The sequence below is a fragment of the Herpailurus yagouaroundi genome, unplaced genomic scaffold, assembly GCF_014898765.1.
Source record: "Herpailurus yagouaroundi ecotype Mexico unplaced genomic scaffold, PumYag 28, whole genome shotgun sequence".
NCBI classification, from domain to species: domain Eukaryota; kingdom Metazoa; phylum Chordata; class Mammalia; order Carnivora; family Felidae; genus Herpailurus; species Herpailurus yagouaroundi.
In genome coordinates, this window is record NW_024412376.1 from 165,367,814 (window position 1) to 165,382,543 (window position 14,730).

Genomic DNA, 14,730 nt, shown 5'->3' on the forward strand with positions numbered 1-14,730 from the left:
CAGACATTAGAAAGCATCTTGAACTGAATGACAATAAAAATACAAACATCAGAATGTACAGGACGCAGCTAGACTTTAAAAGTCTCTGCAGGGACTTTAAATGGATGCACGTATATTAGAAAAAGGCTAAGAATCTATCATCTAAGTATGAACTCCGAGAAGTTCATCATTCAACCAAGTCCATAGAAGTCCAAAACTATAAAGAATTAAGCCAAAAGAAAGACGTGGAGAAGAGAACTGAGAACAGAACACCAGAGTACGAGGGTGAAAACCCAACAGAGCCCAAAGGTGGCTTCTCGAGACACCCAGCACAGAGGGGGGGCGTCTGGCAGGGCTGAAGGATGGAAGGCCTAGGTGTCTCCATTCTGGTTACTGAAGACAGTAACCGCCACTCCCCTCGACAAAGAAGACAAGGTGGATATATTTTTAACACCACCGCAGTCTTCACTCATCAGAGAAGGAGGATAGAAATAACCTGGACACATTACGTTCCCACACAGGAAGAGCCCACGGCGAGAAAGCAGTGACCGCGGCCGCCTCCTGACGGGCCGGGCGGCGGGAGGCAGGGACGCCCACCGCGGAGGCTGGGGGAGAAACCAGCCGCATCCGAGCAGCCGTACGTGGGCCGGCACGATGGTTTAAACGTCAAGGAGCCCCCAAGACCTCGCGAGCCTGCGCGCCCCCACCCCCCCCCCCCCCCCAGCCCTTGCCCCTGCGCCCTTACTGGGCGTGCGGGAACAACACGGATGGCTGGAGGCGAGGAGGCCGGGTTCGGGGATGTCCTGTGGGCACGCGGGAGGCATCTTGCCGTCCCGAACGAAGGAGGGTTGGAGGCCGTGATGTGGACGCCCCTAGCTCCGGCCTCGAACGCATCCCGCTCTCATCCTGATTTTCACGCTGCTTCCAGCTGGGGCTCGTACGTTTACTGAGACCTAGAAGCGGCAGCACCGCGGTAACAGCGAGAACAAACGGCGGCGGAGACGGCAGCTCACACTTACAGAAGCGCTCACTGCGTGCTCGGCGCTGTTCTGAACGTGTCTACCTTAACGTGCTATTTTATGCTCACAGGTCAGAGAGCAGGCGCCACTAGGACCCTCCTCCCATTTCACAGAGGAGAAAACCGAGGCACAGAGAAGCCAAGTAGCTCATCCAAGGCGCGAAGTTAGGACCGGCTGAGGTCACAAGCCGAGGGCGCCTGGGTCTGGGCTCTAGTGACGCCATCTGCCCGACACCGGCGCTCACGTCCTTCTCCCGGCGCTTTTCTATCCACCATACTGAATTTCGGAAACAGTGGTGAGACTCAAATAAAACTTCCCCCAAATGGCTTTGGAATGCCCTTCACGTCGACTGCCGGGCGGACCACAAAACCAGTCAGATCAGGTATCTTAAATCCTACCTCAAGCACGAGCAGGGGAGGGGCAGCCAGAGAGGGAGACGGAATCCGAGGCGGAATCCAGGCCCCGAGCTGTCGGCACAGAGCCCGATGTGGGGCTCGAACCCACGAACGGTGAGATCACGATCTGACTGAAGTCAGACGCCCAACCCACTGAGCCCCCCAGGTGCCCCTTAAGAAAAGACTTCTGAGCGAAGGACATTTACAAAAAGGACAATAGGTGTAAATGGACAGGTCACAGAAACATTAATACAACTATAGGCTCTCAAACCGAACAAAAGGGTGCTGCTCTGTGTCAGCCGTAAGAAGCGAAATGCAGATTAAACTAGATGGAGAGGTGGCCCTTCCCCATCACGGGGCGCATCCCCGATGCTCTCGCTGACATACGGTGGGCGAGGCTGGGAGAAAGGCACTCTGACATCTCGCTGGCAGGAGCTGAGCTGGCAAACCTCCTGCGGAGAGTGATGTGGCTGTGTATCAAGACTATGAGTCCTTACGACCTCCGTGCAAGCAATTAGTCTCTCTGGGATGTCAGCCACCAGGCTGACAAGAGTGCGAGGTGATACACACACTGGGTTCATGATCACAGAATTGTCTGTCACATCCGAAGACTGAAACAACCCAATGTCCAGGAACAGGAGAGTATTTTTTTTTAATTGTGGCCTGTTCACACCATGACACGATACGTACTGGAAAAGAGAAAAAGGAGCGGCTCTCTCCCCTAAATTGGAAAAATCTGCCAGACACTCGAGGTGTGCAGGGAAAGAGGCGGAACGCTGTGTCTTGTCCGTGGGGGTGGGAATTAAAATGTGCATTTCTACTTGCCTGCATATGCAGATAAAGAAACCCTGGATGCCACTCAAGAAATGACTGCTCCCATACATGGCTGGCAGATGTAGAATTGCACAAGCAAACCCAGGAAACCATTTGTCATGTTCTAGCAAGGTCGAACATGTGCACACACGAAAGCCAGCCGTGCCAACATAGGTATCCACGCCAGAGAAGCCATGCCACGCGAGACCAAGCGGCGTGCACGAGAACGCTCGCGGAAGCGCTCCAGGACAGCGACGGGGTGGACAGACCCTGTGGCCGTCAACCCCAGGACAGACATAAAACAGGGAGTGGAAAAAGCAAGCTTCAGGGTACGTGCGGTGTGGAGCCATGGACGTGAACATTTTTAAGCATAAGGAAAAAAAAAATCATTTGTCGTTCACAAGTACATATATAAGTAAAAAAGTATTTTTAAAGTATGTCTAGGCAATATTTCGGATAAAAGTTACCTTTGAGGCAGGAGAAATAACTAATGGGGAGGCATGTTCCAATTCTATCTGCAGCAGTTGAGATCTCGAGAAAGAAGATACAAAGGGAAAAGGAGAAGATTCTTAGGACCCTCATGAATCTGAGTCACTGCGAATCTACGTTTTTTAAATTCTTAGGTGATACTGACAAGACAGCCAATCTAGTAACAGTATAGAGAAAGCACTTGACCCTTTCGGGGATCTGTTGCTTTAAAGAAAGAGAACTCTCTCGCTGACTCAAGCTAGTTTTGTCTGTGACTCATTTCTAATCAAGACTCCTTAGCTTCTGGGGCGCCTGGGTGGCTCAGTCGGTTAAGCGTCCAACTTGGGCTCAGGTCATGATCTCGCAGTTTGTGAGTTCGAGCCCCGCGTCAGGCTCTGTGCTGACAGCTCAGAGCCCGGAGCCTGCTTCGGATTCTGTGTCTCCCTCTCCCTCTGCCCCGCCCCCACTCATGCTCTCTCTCTCTCTATCTCTCTCTCTCAAAAATGAATGAACATTAAAAAAATTAAAAAAAAAAAAGACTCCTTAGCTTCTGACACTGTCATACATCATAGAAGTAAAGCACAAACGTTAAACGGACGTAAATCAACTTCAGCTCTTTAGACGAAGGTAACTTACCAGCTATTATTTATTTCCCTTTTGAGAAACATCAGCCAAGCGCTCTCAAAATCTTGCGGTGAAGCTTCCTTCCATTGACCAACAGAGTCACGGCTGTGAGTCAGCTAAGCGCCTCCGATCGGCGTCTCACATCTGGTGAGATAGGACGTGAGACTATTTCCACCCCATTGGCGTCTGACATCTTGGAAACGTTTGCTCCCTGGCTGTCTACTTGCGAGCTGCCAATGCCACTGCCCGACGAGACGGGAAAACGCAGCGACATTCTCGAGTCATTAAGAAGGGAGCGACTCGGCGCGCACGGAAGACACGACAAACTGTACGAGCGGGGGAAGAGGAAAGCTCGGGTCTCGGGCTGGCCCTTCGGGTTCTCCACCAGCGACAGGCGAACCCACGAGTGCAAAGGACAGAGACAGCTCAGCCAGAGCGGGACCAGGCCAAGAAAACAGGATTACAAAGGAGGCTCCTTGCTTCCTTCATCCTTCTTTCCGTCCTTCCTGAAGGGACGGTGCTGGGACCAGGCAAGAAGGAATGAAAGGGAAAACGGCGAACTGCCAGGTGCCCAGCACGAGGAAGCTGAACGTGAAGGGGAAACCGAGGCCAGTTCCCGCTCGAGCCTTCGCAGGCCTCTGTACTGTCCCTCCTGAGACCCGGCCCCTCTCCTATAACGAAACTGCTAACGGAACACCTTCCTCGGGCGGCCGCTCTGTGCGTGGAGACATAACGATAGAGACGCATGCTGTAAACTCTGAAGGGCTTCAAAGATTCTGCTAACGGTGGTGTTGACATGCGCCTTATTAAAGCTCCGTGTGGGAGGCTAAGCACCCAGAGCACAAGTTCCTGATCACATGGCTCCCGTCAAAACATCACATGCTCTGTTCAGTCTCTCCTGGTGCAGACACGAGAAAGGCCACCTGTGTGTTCAGACCAGCAGACAGAGGTGATCACTGTTAGCACCGCCACGGTCTGGCCTGCGTGGTCTCCCAGGGGAGAATAGGGCAGTGAGGCTCAAGGGTGAATGGACACGTGCACGTTACAAGAACCACTGTTAGAGAACGCTTCATCAGGACTTCCCACTCCTCCCACCCCTTTTTCCAAAGCGGGTACCGCAGGCAGTGAGGGACTAGACGGCCCGGAGTCGCCTTCCTGAGGAGGACCGTCAGGATGGCAAGAGAAGACAGACACAGCTTCTTCCCAGAGCACGAGAGAGCTGCTGTCACCGTGAGGAATAGTGGGCCGAAATCCAGAGGAAGACGGAAACCTGGACGGGTGGGCTGGCGGCGGGGACTGCCTTTGCCACCCCAGGGGAGGCAGCCGAGAGACCAGGCAGCGGCTCTGTGGCCCCAGGGGCCTGGGAGTCAGAAGCTGGGAGTCCACAGCATGCCCAGAATGAGGGCTCTGGCAAAACACCCACAATTAGGGTGAGGAGTGCACCTCGGAACAAGCGTGAAATCAATATCAACCTGTAACCTTGAATGGACTGCAGGCCGGGTGGCTCCGGAAAGCTCAAGCCCTGCAAGCAGACTAAGCTGACTTCGGAGAGCTAATGCCCTCGCGGCACGCGGCAGAGGCAAAGGAAAATGCTCTCTGATGGAGGAAAGTGTACTGCCACGGATTGAATTATTTCTGCAGGGACGACTGGACACCAGCATACGTGAGCACGAAGTCAGTCCCCTATCTCAACACTACGTGGAAGAGTCAACCAAAATGGATCCCAGACCAAGCTTCAGGTCTGACGCTCTAAAGCCATCAGAAGGGGACATAGGTGCACCTCTTTAGCACCTTGGAACAGGCCGCGGTTTCTCAGACGTGGTGCAAAAGCAAAACCAGAAGCAATGAACGAGCAATACATCTGACAACATGGAGGGACCTTGAAAAACGTTACGCCAAATGAAAGCAGCCAGGCACGGAAGGACGTGCGCCATATCTGCGTGTTTGTATCAAGTGTGGAACACAGGCAAGTCTCTGCAGATAGAGAACCAATCGGCGGTGGCCTGGGGCCGGGGGGCGGGGCCGTGACCGCTCACACAGGGGGTTCGGTGCTGCTCTTGGGGTAGACGAAAATGTTCCGGAATTACACCGTGGTGAATAGACTAACAGCCACTGAATCGTGCTCCGGAAGGGTGAATTGTATGGTATGTGAATTACACTTCGATAAAGCTGTTCTAAACAATTATCGAATTCATTGTTTTCCCCACACAGAACGAGCAGCCTGGTCGTCAGAGGCCCCGGCGCACAGGAAGGCAAAACGACGCGAACAAGCACGTGTACAGAGCGGACCAGGTCCACCCGCGACCCAAACCCCTGTCTAACCAGACCCGTTACCTGCTTGTTGCGGAAATAAATGACCATCGTTCCCACAGGAAATTTAGAACTGTAAAAAGTAAGTGGTATTTCCAGGCCGAAGAAGAAATAAGTAGAAATTCTAGAGTTCCATAACCAACGCTCAGAACCCAGTGAATGGGGACACATTTAACAGCAGCTCTGACACAGCTAAGAAGAGAAACGGTGAGCTGGAGAGAGACACGAAAACAGTAGCCAGACTAAAGGAGGGGAAAAGGGTAGGAAGATACAAAGAGAAGATACGTAGAATATAGTTAAAGCATCTAATGTATATTTAAACATAGCCGGAAGGGAGAAGAGAATGGAACAAAGTTTTATTTTTTAAGAGACATGGATGAAAATTTCTTTCTAACACTTAGAAAGATGGCAATCCACAGATTTAGAAGCCCAGGGAATTCCTAGCAGAATAAATAGAAAAGAATCCACATCCGGACACATTAAAAAAAAAAAAAAAAAAAAAAATCAAAGAAAATCAAAGGAAAAGAGAAAGACGGTAAAACAGCCCGTGAGCCGGAGGCAGACGGCCTTCTGAAGACCAGAGGTGGAGGGATTAACCACAGAGTGATCAGAATACTCTGCCATCAAAGACAAAACTGCTCAGGTCAACCCATTTGTGCCGACACCTGAAAAAATACAAACTGAAATAAAAACAGGTCTGGGGGGGCCCCCTGGGAGGCTCAGCGGTTGAGCGTCCGACTCCCCATCCCGGCTCACGGTCCGTGAGACCGAGCCCCATGTCGGGCTCTGTGCTGATGGCGTGGTGCCTCTCCCTCTCCCTCTCCCTCTCCCTCTCCCTCTCTCTGCCCCTCCCCCCCTAGCGTGCGTGTACTCTCTCTTTCAAAACAGAAAAACGAGACGAAACAAGACCCAGGTGTGGGAAAGAGGCCTGGCGACGCGAGCGGCTCAGCGGCCAGGCGAGCGCCTCACCTTCAGCCACTGCTCGGCCTGCTCCTTGCTCTGCACCGCGAGCACCAGCGGGTCGGTGCCCTGCTGGGTGATCTTCAGCTCGTGCTTCTTCTTCTTGCTGTCCTTCGGGATGTACGTGACGCTGCAGCCTTGCAGCGGCAGCTCCATCTGTGGCTGCTGGTCCTTGGAACTCTTGTAGCACTGCATTCAACACGAGACAGTGGAATCAGGCTTAAGGAAGTGCAAGCAGAAAGGCTGATAAAACCCCGGCGCGACGGAGGGGCCGGCGCCCGCAGGAGGTCTATCTGAGCAGCGGAGAAGCCCCGAGGCTGGGGACTGGGTCTGCAGACGCACACGCGTCACCCACACGGGGCGCGCTCCACATGGCACGTCCCCCCCACGCACGTGAAAATACATCCGCTGGTGGTTCAGCCGAGTTTACCGAGCATCGATGACCCGACTCAGCAGAAACAGAAACTCCCTCCTCTGATGGGGATCAGGTACCAATGGAGCGTCCTCGGGAAGCGACAGGAACGTGATACACCAGAACTGCCGAAAGGCACACCCCTGATGTGGGCAGACGATACTCTGGATGCTCTATTCTACAACCTACGTCGCTGGGTATCCGCCTGTCTCATCCTATCCCCTTCATCCCCATCAACGCGTCCTACACAACATGTCTGCAAGCGTTTGCTTTCTAGTTGAGTACAGGATCCAAAGTTCACACGGCTCCATTTACACAGCAGACATCCACTCTAAAGATCTCCGTGCCGTGGTGAGCACGAGGAGTTAGTTCACATCAGTGGTGTGTAATCCGGATCTGTAAAATCCGGACTAGAATCAAATCTTGTCCAAAGGTTTCTCCTCCCACCTTGAGTCTAATTGTATTACTTAGGACCAACTGTACACATCTTCATGGAAATAGATGGTCTGAGGGTTCAGGCATCCAAGTCCTACTCTGTCACTGATTGTATCTGGCCCCTGGGAAGTCTCTCAAGTTCTCTGAGCCTGTTTCCACATTTGTAACACAAACTATTGCTGTGATTATCACTATTTTATGGAGTCACTAAATTATTAGTAACTATAACACCTCCCACCAAGTCAGCATCATATGAGGCATTCCATAATTTCATTTGACCGCCACAGCTGTCCATGTTGCAGACTAGGGAACTGAGGTTCACCTGGCTAAATAGCTTGCCAATATCAGACACCTGGAAACTGGTAGACCCCGGCCCCACATGGCATGAGTGCAAAGCCCACTACCTACTGGGGAGGGACAGGAGGAACAGACCCCTATTTTCAGAAATGACTTCCAGAGTCCTCTACTTTCCAGTTCTAAAACCTCGGCTCTTGAGCACCACAGGTATGGAACACATCCACTTTTTACAAAAATCCACTCGATGGCTGCCCCGGTCTGAAAAGGAAGGAAAAAAAATACACCGAATCCAACTAACCCTGGATTGTTATGAATACTTACCGTTCGGCAGTCTCTTGTATTCTAGGTTAGCGCAAGAAAGGAAAGAAACAGAGAAGAGGGAATTGACAGTACAAGGGGTGGGAGTTAGACGGGAAACGTGACAGCTTGTATTTTTCTCCAGTTAAATGTCTCAAAATGGGATGTGTCACCAGCCCTACGTGAAAGTGCAGGCTGGAGACCCCTGCGGGTTGGGCTCCCGGGGACGCAGACTCTCAAACAGAGGACGGTGTGCGGTATCTATCGGGGCGCCCCCTGAGAGCCACGCCCGCAGGACGGAGGGGTAGTAAGAGGGGGCAGTTCAGATAAAAGCCCTCAGCTGAGCCTGCGGGATCTCTGGAGCTGGAAGGCACCATCGGGGCCGTCCTGATGCAGACCCCAGAGGCGGGGCCGTGACCTGGGCGAGCCGTCCTGAGGGGCGTCTGGCCCATCACGGCGTCCACCGCAGGGCCGCCTGGGCACGGAAGGTCACAGATGCCAGGTGCCTACTCGAAAAGCTGAGGATGACGATGCCGATGGGCAGGAAGGCTCACTTAGGGAAGGGCCTGGCTTTTTGTTTTCCACTGACAGTTTTCTGTGCTGTTCAAACTTGGAAAGCATTCGCTTTCGTCACTGTTGATGTTTTTTCAGTGTCAACAGGGGTGATCTGGGCACTTGCATCATAGGTCATTTTTGAAAAAAAAAAAAAGCTTCATCCTAGTAATAATGAACTTGGATTCTGCATTTTGTCAAAGAAAGTGTTTTCACATGGTTTTTCCGTTAGTTTCTTCTGAAATGTTTACAACAAATCTAAATGGTAGGTGTTTTCATCCTGGGCATCCTCTCATTTGCAAGAAACGAGAGGGGAGGGGAGGGTGTGGAAGAGGAGGACGGTCGGGAGGGGTAGGGGGGCTGTGGGGCACCGAGGGCCCTGTTCCCTGACTGCTGAGCCTGCCACACAGCCACCTGCTTCCTGCTCCTGGTTCAAAACCCCACATTCACGAGTCCACTGCACGTTGTTGAAGCATTTACGTAATACGGCCACATCTTGCAGCCATTATGTCAGATTGTAAATAAAGACCATATTAATCTTTTAAATCTGTTTTTTTTTTTTTTCATTCTGTACTTTAAAATTCCCGTATGGCATCATTTTTGGCATATTCTAAATTTGGGAGAAATTCAGGCCACACATGTGAAAAAAATATGTATTCTCAGTGTTTAAAAAAATTGTTTTTAACCATTAATTTAAAAATATACAACGCCCTAAGCATCCAGTAAGCATTCCCATGATTCACAGAAGAAACTGTAAAGAACGGGGTTACCCGCTCCACTCAAGGGTGACACACAGAATCATAAATCCTCCCGTGTTCTGTTTTAACGGTAGAATTTGGGGAGAACCTTTTCTCCAAGGTTAATGAGAAGGAAAAAGCAAATGCAAAAATACACTCTACAATTCACAGTTCCGATGATCAACCATGTTTTCTACGAAAGCTGGAAGGACAGAAGGGGCAGGGGGAGTGACACACGCTCTCGAGGGCTCTGGCTTCCTCAGGGGGGCCCCTGTGGGAAGGACACGGCAGCGGGCGGCCCGCGTGTCCCTGTCCCCGGCTTCCCTGTTTCTTAGCCTATCTTCCTCTTCAGCCCCTCAGATTAAACAACAAGAAAAGAATCTGCCTTTAGTTTTCCAAAAGAGTTTCCTTTCCTGGGCACTCTCCCCGCAAACCGTGGCTGGCCCGCCCGCCCCACTCGATGACCTGGCTTTGAGGAATTCACTGACTCACTACAAATGAGAAAATCCATCTTGCGCCGTCTGGCAAGTTAAAGCCCGTGCGTTTCCATGGGCACACGCCACAGACGTTAGTGGCCCGGGGCGGGAGGGACTCTGCCCACCGGTGGGGGCAGGAAGCGGAACCGAAGGCACGCAAGGCTCGGTGCCCACGGCCCGCACTTACTGCCCGGCGCCCGACCGCGGTGAGCGCACCCACCGCCCGGCGGCCACTTCCCCCCAGCGGACGTCAGCGCCACCCGGGGACCGATCCCATCGAGTCAGACCGCCGCCCGATCCCGCCGAGCCTGCGCCAGCACGAGCCGTGCGCGATGCGTTACCAGCAGCTTGGTGTCCTTGATGACACAGAGGAGCTTGCTCCACTGCCCGAAGCGCTTCTTCCTCAGCAAGAAGGCGCAGATCTTGGCGTCCTTCACCAGGTCCATGGAGGCCTCCTCGGACGGCCACTGGTGCCGCGTCTTCTTGCCCTTTCCATCCTCCTCCTCCTCGTCATACGACTCATAGGAGCTACTCATCGCGTCCGAATCGTAATCTGCCAAAGTGAGGAAAGCAGTAAAGGTAAAGCGCCTGCCTGCAAAAGCCTTATCTGGAAGCTACCGCTGCTCTGGGCTCCAGAGCACGTGCGCCGAGCCAGTAAACGAGGAAGGGGCTCTGGGTTCCGTGCGCCACGCAAAGAAAGGGCAGTTAGTAAAAACGGGGGGGGAAAATCAACAAGACAGCCGGTGGAAGCGAAGGAAAAGTTTTCAACTGAAGGGCCTTAGAATCCTTCACCCGTGAGAAGCAGCCCTAGACTGTCCAGCGAGGGATCGGCCGCCTGCAGACCCCGTGGCGTCGGGTCTTGGCCCCGCCGCTGCCTGGCGAGCGGGCCCCCGGTTCAGCAGTGTGAACCGCCAGCCGCAGAGCGCGGCCCTCCCCTACCGCAACACCAGGTCAAGGCTCTCCGGGGTCTCCAGCGTCGCCCCGTGCACATCGCCACGCCCTCGCTGCTGACGTTCCAGATCCAAGCCAAGGCCGGCCCTCTCCTCGAGTCCTCCTCGAGGCCTCCGGACACACGTGCGCCCGTCCTTCTCATGCCGCAAGGCAGTAACGCTTCGTATCAGATGGCGTCCAGTCTCCCGAACGCAGCACATCCTCCCTCGCTCCTGCGGCGCTTCCGCCTCACTTCCCGTGTGTCCCACTTCATTTCCCTTCGCCTGAATGAATGTTCTCGCCTTTCACGATTTAATTTATGGGCACCTCCTCCACGATGCCCTCCGTGAATCGCCAAAGCCGGTCCTCCCTAATTCACATGCTGAAGCTCTCGCCCCAGCGAGACTATCTGGAGACAGGACTTCTGGGAGGTAATTATGCTTAAGCGAGGTTATGTGAGGGGAGTCCTAAAGCTGGTATCTCTCTGGGGAGAGCAGGCGCGGGGTCTTGCTCTCTGTCCGCCATGTGAGGACACTCAGAGACGGCGGCAGTCCGTGAGACAGGACGAGGCCCTCGCCGTGACCTGACCGGGCCGGCACCCTGCTCTCGGGCATCCAGCCACCGGCACAGTGAGGAGACAAGCGTCTGGTGTCGAGCCACCCAGTCTGCGGCGTCTCGCTCCGGCAGCCCGGGCTGAGGCACTAGGCGAGACGCCCCTCATGTCTGCCTCCACAGCCTCCACCGTGCTGTCCTGCTGTTTGACGACCCCCTGCGTCAGGCTGGAAGCCCCCCAGGGAAGGGAGACCGCCCTGCAGGATGCGATGGCCCCAGCACAGGACAACGTACCTGGCCCAGGGCAAGGAACCAGGGTCCGCAGAAGGGCGGACTGCTGGATGAACCCGTTACACCTGCCAAGCCCTCGGACGAACGGCTGGTGCAGAGTCCAACGAGTGCGAGGGACCGTCCGTCTTCTCAGCCTCAGCCCTGCTGGACGACAGGCTCCTTGACACGGTGCCGGCTTCGCCTCTGCACTCTCCCGCACCCCCAGACACATCCGGAACACCTTCCCTTCTCAGGACACGTCTGAGAGACGGATGGACATCTACACGACGCGTGACTCGGGTGGACGAACTACGGTGGACATGGCCGGCCACGCGGTTCTGGAGAAATGGCAGCCGCAGACCTTCCGCTCAGCAGAATCCGCCTCTTGGCTCGCTGGGAACTGGTTTACAACCTGCACTCAGCGCTCATGCCCGCGCTCGAATGTCATCATGGAGAATCAGTACTACGAGCGGGGACAGCTGTTCGGCCGGGTTTTCAATCACGATGAAGCGGTCAGGGAAGGGTGTCCAGCAAGAGCCTGTGGGGGCAGCGCTGAGAATGGGTGCGGTCGGGGGGCAGAGGCCGGCGGCCCAGAGGCACCTGCGTCCTGCCGATGAGGACCTGCCCAGAGGCCCAGGCAGAGGGTGGTTCCAGGCCTGAGAAGGGCCCGGCCCGAACTGCTGCGGACAGAGAATGAGAGAACGGCCCGTTCCTGCCCCTGCGCAGACATACAGCCTTCCCCTGGCGGTCGGGCTGTCCTCCCCGAGGAAACGTCCTCCCCACGCGCACGCGCACCCACACCACCGCCCCGTTTAATGCGGGAGTCGCAACAGCTACTTAAATTCAGGTCTAAGTCAAGTCAAAGAAAATCAGGTGTCAGTTCCTCTGTGGCACTAGCCACATCTCCAGAGCTCAGCACTCGCAGTGGCAAAGCGGACGTGGTGCCACAGCCCAGACGGGGAGCGTTTCCACTGCCGGGGAAGCTGTCTGGCCTGTGCTGGAGTGACTCATGCGTGCCAGGTAGAGCGGGGCAGGCCGTGGGAGACAGGCCGGGGGGGGGGGGGGGGCGGCACCCGGGGGGCAGGGGACACCAAAGGTAAAACTCGATCCAGACCTTTCATGCGTCGGTGCCAACCACACACAGGAGTCGAGGAGGAACACGGAGCAAAAGCACCAAAAACATCAGCGCGGAGCGTCTTGTTTTCCAGTAGCACCTACATGCCTGCCACAGAGGCCACGTTACTGGTTACACTTGTGGGGAGGGGCTGGGATGAGGAAGGGGCACATGGGAGCTTCTGGGGCTGACGCGTTCTCCTCGTGACCTGGTGGCACTTCCACAGATATCCTGGATCGTAAGTCAGTAAGTCCATATGCATATTTTGAGTACTTTTCGGTAAACGTACAATGTTTTACAGTAAAAGGGTTTTAAAAGTTCAGCATGGCTAGAGCAGAGCTCACGTGGCGGGGAGTGGCGAGGCACGACACTGAAGGTAAGTGGAGGGCCGCCAGTGCGCACGGAGGTCTCGGAGGGGCGATGCACAAAATCAGATTTTTCCTTCCCAAAGGTTATGCCCACCATAGTTTGAAGGACCAGGAATCCCTCAGTGCTTAGCTCATTTCCTGGAATAGCGAATCCACTAAACACTTAGCAAACGAACGAGCAACAGCATTAACGAATACTTACAAGTAGGAGAAAGACCTTTGATTTCATTCATGCAACAAGTATTTACCAAAGGCTCACGATGCATCAGATATTACTTTTCTTATTTATACAGTTGACCCTTGGACACAGTTTGAACTGCACCGGTCCACCTGGAAGCCGATTTTTTTCAAAAAACACAGGACAGTCCTGAAGATGTATTTTCTCTTCCTTATGCTTTTCTTAATACCATTTTCGTGTCTCTAGTTTACGTTATTGTGAGAATACAGTACATGATACATATGACAAACGAAACGTGAGCTGATGGACTATTTGTGCTCACGGTTAAGGTTTCCAAGCCAACAGCAGGCTAGCAGCAAAGATTTCGCAGAGTCAGAAGTTACGCACGGATTTTCCACTGTGCGCAGGGCCCGTGCCCCCACCCCCACGGTGTCCCAGGCCAGCTGTGCTTCCACGGGTACAGCCATGGAAGACCAGGCCCCCGCCCCTGAGACGGGCGCACCTCAGTACCGTGGTCCCCCCGAGCCATGGTCTCACTTTCTGTGGTTTCAGTTTGCCACGGTCGGTATGATCCAGAAGCAGGTGATTCTCCTCCTGACGTGTAGTCAGAAGGTCACCAGCAGCCTCACGCTGCGTCACGCGCCCACGTCACCTGCCTCCTTCATCTCTGCACATGAGCACTTGTCATCTCACATCATCGCAAGTAGAAGGGTGAGGGCAGGACAGTAAGACGAGACAGAGACAGAGACAGAGAGAGAGAGAGAGAGAGAGAGAGAGAGACCACATTCACACAACTTTTATTACAGCGGTTGTTACACTGGTTGCATCGTTGTTAATCTCCTGCTGCCTGATTTACCAATTAAACTTTATCACAAGTATGTGTATAGTAAGAAACACAGCACATACGGGGTTGGGTACTGTCTGCAGCTTCAGGCATCCACGGGGTTCCCGGAACGTCTCCCCCCCAGAGGAGGATGGCCAACAGGGCCCCTGGTGGCCCTCTCTGTCCTGGGGAAGGCTGAGGTGCCCAGCGGAGAAAGACAGCAGGTTCACTGCCCACCCCCCCCACCCCACCCCCGCTTCTGAGAGAGAATCGGCACATTCCTTTTTAGGAGACCGGCAGCCAACTTAGCAGGAAACACAGAGCAGTCAGGGGTACTGACCACAGTCTGAGCCTAAAGGAAAGTCAATCTCTGAGAAGTCTCTCCAACGCCTCCCCAACGGAGAGCAGGACGTCACATTACCTCCTCATTCCCTGCACCCCCCAGTGGCTCCAGCAGGACTTCAAGGAGCTCACTGTCTGGGGCTGGGGTTTGGGATATATTAGGAAACAATGAGGACTTTGTGAAAAGTTAAGACGGACCCGGGACGGGGGAGGAGGAGAAAGAATCACCACCGGCCTTCAGACCTTGAGGTAAGCAGAACGGGTGTTTCGGAGATGGATGGAGGGTTTCCTTTCGGCAAAGTCCGAGAGGGTGCTGATTAGAAGCCCCCAACCCCCGGCGTGTCCTGGCATCCCGTGTAGACGTCTACACTCCTTATAG

At 54.1% G+C, this 14,730-nt stretch overlaps 1 protein-coding gene across 6 annotated transcripts in view; it reads right to left on the reverse strand.

Annotated features, from left to right (window-relative positions):
* Positions 1-14,730, reverse strand: part of AFAP1 (actin filament associated protein 1) — a 154,728-nt gene that overhangs the window by 52,783 nt on the left and 87,215 nt on the right. For all 6 annotated transcript variants that reach the window (XM_040488655.1, XM_040488618.1, XM_040488628.1 and 3 more), the window contains 2 exons: positions 10,116-10,327; positions 6,578-6,757 (listed from right to left, as the gene is read on the reverse strand). In XM_040488655.1, coding sequence (XP_040344589.1) covers positions 6,578-6,757; positions 10,116-10,327 — 392 coding nt within the window. The remainder of the gene's footprint in view (positions 1-6,577; positions 6,758-10,115; positions 10,328-14,730) is intronic.